The sequence below is a fragment of the Limulus polyphemus genome, unplaced genomic scaffold (assembly GCF_000517525.1).
Source record: "Limulus polyphemus unplaced genomic scaffold, Limulus_polyphemus-2.1.2 Scaffold34, whole genome shotgun sequence".
NCBI classification, from domain to species: domain Eukaryota; kingdom Metazoa; phylum Arthropoda; class Merostomata; order Xiphosura; family Limulidae; genus Limulus; species Limulus polyphemus.
The window spans coordinates 1,479,640-1,486,235 of NW_013665644.1; the positions used below are offsets into that span (position 1 = coordinate 1,479,640).

At 32.5% G+C, this 6,596-nt stretch overlaps 1 protein-coding gene across 1 annotated transcript in view; it reads right to left on the minus strand.

Moving 5' to 3' along the window:
• Nucleotides 1–6,072, minus strand: part of LOC111086099 — a 29,357-nt gene extending 23,285 nt beyond the window's left edge. Inside the window, exon 1 of the mRNA XM_022387642.1 lies at nt 5,774–6,072. Within this exon, the coding sequence (XP_022243350.1) occupies nt 5,774–5,855 (82 nt within the window). The 5' untranslated portion in view covers nt 5,856–6,072. The remainder of the gene's footprint in view (nt 1–5,773) is intronic.
• Between the last annotated feature and the right edge of the window lie 524 nt (nt 6,073–6,596).

Genomic DNA, 6,596 nt, shown 5'->3' on the forward strand with positions numbered 1-6,596 from the left:
AAACACACTAACAAAGGCAAAACCAACACTGAGCAGAAATTATTTTAAAGACACTAAGAAACACACTAACAAAGGCAAAACCAATTAAATAATTCTGTTTCTTACTTTTGAACGAAAAGCATGTGCGCGTTTTATAGTAAAGCCACATCGAGCTATCTGCTGTGTCCACCGAGGAGAATCGAACTCCTGATTTTAGCGTTGTAAATCCGTAGAGTTATAGCTGTCCCACCGAGAAACTGAACGAAAAAAAGTATAACGACTTCTAAAACATTGTGTGGTAGTTCTCGTAAAACGCACGACAAATTTATATTTTTATCGTGTCATAAATACTCGATAAAAGAAAGGAATTACAACAGCATATTACGTTGTGTAATGTGTTGTTAACAGCTATTTAGCATAAAATTTTTTAAACATAAAATTCCTAATAAGCATAAATGTTATAAAGTTTTAAAAAGTTTGAATGTTTTCTCTACTAAAGAAGTATTGATATTGTCGCCAGTTTGTTTGTTCGTTGTTGAGCACAAAGCTACACGATGGGCTATCTGTGTTGTGCCCACCACCTGGTTTTTATCGTTATAAGTTTTCAGACTTACTGCTGAGCCACTGGAGGACCCATTCGCTAGTTGAGAGGCTAATTAAAAATCGTGATCTTCTGGGGTTTCTTTGTGGAAATGTATTATATCTTATTAAAGATAAGGTACGGTTTTATAAAGAAAATATCACCCTTCATTATCTCATTTGTGTGACGACCTACCCTCGTCAACAATCACACTCTATATTTCGATTATTTAATAATGTCTAAATGATGTAATATTAGAAAAATATTTAATTTGGTTGACCTGTCGTGTTAACCATTCAAAATGTTAAGAGTTACGTGTTGATTTTACGAAAACGTGATTCAGCATATTCTGAGCATTACGCCGGAATGTCATGAACTTTTTCTCAGTTCAGGATACACACAAACACAAAACTAAACTCATGTACCTCGCTAGTACTTTACTATTGAGCGAAACAATAAAAGACTCTCTTGATTGCTGTACCAATAGCTTTGTTTTGTTAAATTAAATAAATCGTTATACTTAAGATGATATTTAATTCCATACCCTAAAGCAAACCCGAAATATATATTTTTACATACATGAAGTGTTTTAATTGAAATATTTAGTTTTCTGTAGAAAAATTCAGCTGTAAGTCATCATACATCTGGTTAGTTAAAGCGGTATTAAATACGTTACAAGTGATGTTGAACATAATTTAAATGTGTGTGTATAGATAAAGATAGGTGTGGAAGTAAGTGCAGTTTACGACAAGGAAGTAATTAAATATTGAGGTACAAACGTTGTACAGTCTTTCATATTTTGTTTTGTAATTAGGCGTATACTGTCTGGCCAAAAAATTAGAAATATTGCTCTATTAAGATGTTGAAGCACGTGGCACGGACTCCACTAATTTCTGGAGTGCATCATGTTAGACTTTAGTCGTTACCTTTTTCTCCAGTAATATTATCTCCAACTTCTTCAGGGCTGAAGGTAGAGAATATGCTTTGATAGCAAACTACAATACGCCCACAAAGATTCCCAACTGCGTGGATCGAGATATGGCAATTATGGCAACCTGTCAGGATGGTGAAACTCATTCTCATGCTCTTCAAATCCACCTCAAAGAAAACCGGTGTGGTGGTTAATGATACAGTCGTATCGAAAATATCCACTCCCTTGAGGAAGAAAACGGAATGTAAAAAAGTGCGCTTGATCCCAAAGGATGCTCAGCAATTTGCAGGATGTAATGCAACAATTCAAAGAGAATAAGTGACCAGACGATTCCATCAAAATACATCCAACATCTTTACTTTACCTCAGCAGTTTGCGCAGTGAAACAACCCACGGAGGATTGAAAATTTCATGAAACTATTGCCATTATTTGACACTTCAATCCGTAGTATATAACACGAATCAAGACAATGGTCAACAACATTCATTTCTCGCAGACATCTGCCAGTTATTCGCAGTTAACAATAATTACCCCTTTTAAGTTAGACACATCTTTAACTGTTTTCACCCTGAAGAAGACTAAGGCACAAAATAACCTGCTTAAGCTAGTCATACTGGATCATTAGTCAAAACTAGACATATTAAGTTGCATGTTTACTTGTCAAATATAAGAGGGGTTTAAATTTTTATCCATACAATGTATATTAAAACCTCATCTAGGGTACGTTTTCTTCCGAATACGAGTAGAAAAAAATGGCTTATTGTTAATGATATATTCCGTTAGACGATTCTTATGTATCCAGTATAGGACATAAACACAAAATGTGTTGAAAAATATTTTATGTTTGATAGATTTCTATGATAATTACACTAACAATTATCATAAAGAAATAACAAGTCTCTCAAGGAAGTAAATAATGTAGCCCGAAACTGAGGTATTAATACTTTAGAAATAGCCTATAATCTATACTATAATATTTAAACACATCGGATATCTGAAGGGGAAGAGTGAACTACAGAAACTGTTATTTGTTATTATTATATACAGCTTGATGGTTTGTTATATACTCTATACAGCACTGTTTGAAGATATTATATATATCTGAAAGGGAAGAGTGAACTCCAGAACTTATTATTTTTGATTATTATATACAGCTTGATTGTTTGTTATATACTCTATACAGCACTGTTTGAAGATATTATATTTATCTGAAAGAGAAGAGTGAACTACAGAAACTATTATTTGTTATTATTATATACAGCTTGATGGTTTGTTATATACTCTATACAGCACTGTTTGAAGATATTATATATATCTGAAAGGGAAGAGTGAACTACAGAAACTATTATTTGTTATTATTATATACAGCGTGATAGTTTGTTATATACTCTATACAGCACTGTTTGAAGATATTATATATATCTGAAAGGGAAGAGTGAACTACAGAAGCTATTATTTGTTATTATTACATACAGCGTGATAGTTTGTTTTATTAACCACGTCTGAGACTGAAACTAAATGTGTATACTATGGTACATCAACTATGTCGTTGAGCTCAGTATCCTCTATTGTTCTACTCATAATGTGTCTTGATTAATTAATAAGAAAAGAAGAGATACTGGAGAATAAAGTTCACCAAAGTCGAATCTTCTCACCACACACATGACACGTTGTCGTTGAAAATACAAAAATAAATAACAAAGTAACTAGAAACACAATTTAAAACCGTTTTCAATCTTAATTGTCGTTTTGGACGATTGACCTTCTTCACACTTACAGTAAGTGAACATTTCTTCTCAAATATGATAGGTCAAGATTTCAAGACCAAATTTTGAGTACATACCTTCCATTATGATGAATATAAATAACGCATACTTTAGTTTATCTGTTACAACTACTACAGATGCTAAATCACTGGGACAAAAGTCATTGAAAATTAAGTACATCTGTTGCGAAGTTCCAAGCTTACTGATAGCCTAAAAGCACTAAATTTGTGACAATTATGAAAATCATGTCATAAATATAAGCTTAAGTCGGTTAAACATGAGCTCGTGTTGGCCTTGTAGTACAGCTTGAATTTCGGGTTCGAATCCGTGCGATACCATAAAATAATCCCCCCACTTGTTGTGGATGCACTATAAAAGAGACATTCAATCTCTCAGCGTGGACGGTGGGATGTAGGGAGCTACTGACTGGCTGCCTTCCCTCTGGTCAGTAGTTCAAAATTAGGGATGGCAGCAGATAGCCTTGGTAGATTTATCGTAAATACAAAATATAAATAAGTAAAATCATAAGTCCATAAAACCGTTGTAAGTGGAAAACATTTTAATATGTGTACTTTAATTCGAAAACCGTATATATATTACCGTTGCTCCTGTTTTCGGCTGGTGTAAAATTTATTTTTTAAAACCTTTTCTTCTTTTTTCAGACAAACAGATTCCACGACAACAACGTAACGATAAATTGGAACAAATCATCCACGTAATGCAGACACATCTTTATAACAGAACGCCATCATTAATGGCTGCCTGAAGTAAGTATTGATTCTTCAAATTCTTCTTGTTAGAATAAATATACACGTACTTCCACCAGAAAGTGCAACTTGTTAAGTTATCTCTACGTTACGTATTTTAGGTTTCTTTCGGATAAGGCAAAAAATCGAAACCTGTGTGATAATCCAAACACTTCAGAACGGAGAAAGTTATTATAAACAACACAGACCTTCGAGTATTAATTATAAATAATGAAACAAGTGTACCTTCTTTCAAATATCGCAAACAAATCTTCTGTATTATTTATTAATTAATTCAGATTTAATTGAGTTAGAATTCAAACAGTTTCGGGTAGAAAACTTAGGATTTGTACGTTTGTAGGGTTAATACAGCTATGAAATCAACAGTTCCATTTCCTAACAACTTGCGTTTTCACATTTAATATTCTATGTTTTAAACTATTGAATAAAGAGGAACTTCAATGAAGAATTACCATTATAAGTATTTACCAGATACAATCCACTTATTACTCTCTTTATTTTAATGTAACTGCTTTAATAAAATATGAGTTTACAATACTTCATCTGATAAAATAGAAAAATAAAATTCTCGCTCAGAAAATTTCATTCAGTGATATTAAACCTGCTGATATTCCACAGAGGGGGGATAAACAATATTGCCAAGTTAAAGAAAAAAATTATTATAACTATGCTTTTTACCATCAGAGGAAATTTTACACCAGCTAAAGAGGAACATCGACGCATAAGTTACCTGCTCGAACTGCAGTTTACGTAAGAACTATTACTTTAGGTAATCTGGTTAACAAGGTTGAAGAATTATCTTTACCTATTGGGTTACATTACCTCAAACCTGAACTAGTTTATATACTGATTTACTGCACTCTAATAAATAAATGAAGAATTAAAGGTGTGATATTACACATTTTTGTGTGTGAAAGTACTGATACAGGAGCTACATTTTGAAAAGTGTGAATTCACACACTTAGTCAGAAAAGTGATTTTATACCAACAACAGAATTATTAAATATTAATATTTGTATGAATCCATACTCCATATAATTAATCTCAACTGTAGGTGTATACATTTTGAATAGTTACCATAAAATACTAAATGATTTTATTAACAGTTATTTTTTTATATTTCATTTTCACGTACCACTTACATGATTTTCCGTTCTGTTTATAAATTCACATATTTACACATACATAGCAGGAGTGTGAACTTTTAGATTTTGCTTAGATATTTAAAAAAAATATGCTTAAAGGATATTTATATCAAACTCAGACATTCGTCCGTATATTAGCATTACTGTTTTATATTGTTTAATCTTTGCTAGTTAACTGGTAATTATCCTCAACACACAGATACTTTTTTACAGCTCCAAGTAATACTAATAGCACTGTATGGGGTGAGAAGGTCATAGGGTTAGACTTTAGTTTACGTGTGAGGTTTGATGGACTTAATAATTAATGGCTAGAACTAACCTGCGATCATATTTGATTGGCCGAATACTATTTGTTAAACTACTATATTAGTTTCTATGGCAAAACTCAAGAGATTTCAAGTGGTTCAGATATTATTTTACAATGTGAACTGAAAGAAGCTCGAAATTGGATCATAGTTTATTTAGTAGTAAGTTTTTCATGGTAGCTTGACAAGATAATAATTTATGTCAAAAACTGTCGCGTTTAATTGAAACTTCAACAGCAGTTCTATTATGGTTTAGTGATAATTCTTCTCAGATTAATAACACTGCGCGTCTGCCTTACCTTTTAATGGGATACTGGCAGTAACCACTTGGGTCTTATCCTTCTTCTTTCGCTTGAATAACCATAACATCTTTAAAACCATTCTACAAAGAAGCGTGACTCTACAAATAGTCTCTAATCGTTTTTTGAAATAGATTCTCAATGCAAAACCCTGCTTAACAAACGGTTTGTTCAACGAATCAAATCAAACACGCACTTGAAACTGTTGGTATATTCCTAAAAGACCTCTCCTAGTACTTCTTCCGTATCTGACACCCGGTATCTCTGTGGTTTATCATTCTGTCTGCCTTGGGCTATTGGAACGGTTAAACGACGTCATACTGATCTTGCGCGAGGGTATTGGCTTAGCCTATGCTCATGCCGTACAGCAAAATCCGACTCAATGAATTATATTTCAGGAAATGCCCTTAGGGGGCGCTGTTAAATTTAAATACTTAATTTATTTAACCGAAGTGAACATTCTAAATACTTAATATAATATATTATTACATACTTAAGTTGTCTAACGGAAGTACATATATAATTATTAAGGTGTCCAAATAAAATATATATATACTTCGATCCTTACGGGTTTTTTAAGAAATATGTACTTAGGTCCCTACGTTACTCACGTGAAATACATACATAGATCCCTATGTTATTCACGTGAAATACATACATAGATCCTTATGTTATTCACTTGAAATACATACATAGATCCTTATGTTATTCACTTGAAATACATACATAGATCCTTATGTTATTCACTTGAAATAGATACATAGATCCTTATGTTATTCACTTGAAATACATACATAGATCCTTATGTTATTCACGTGAAATA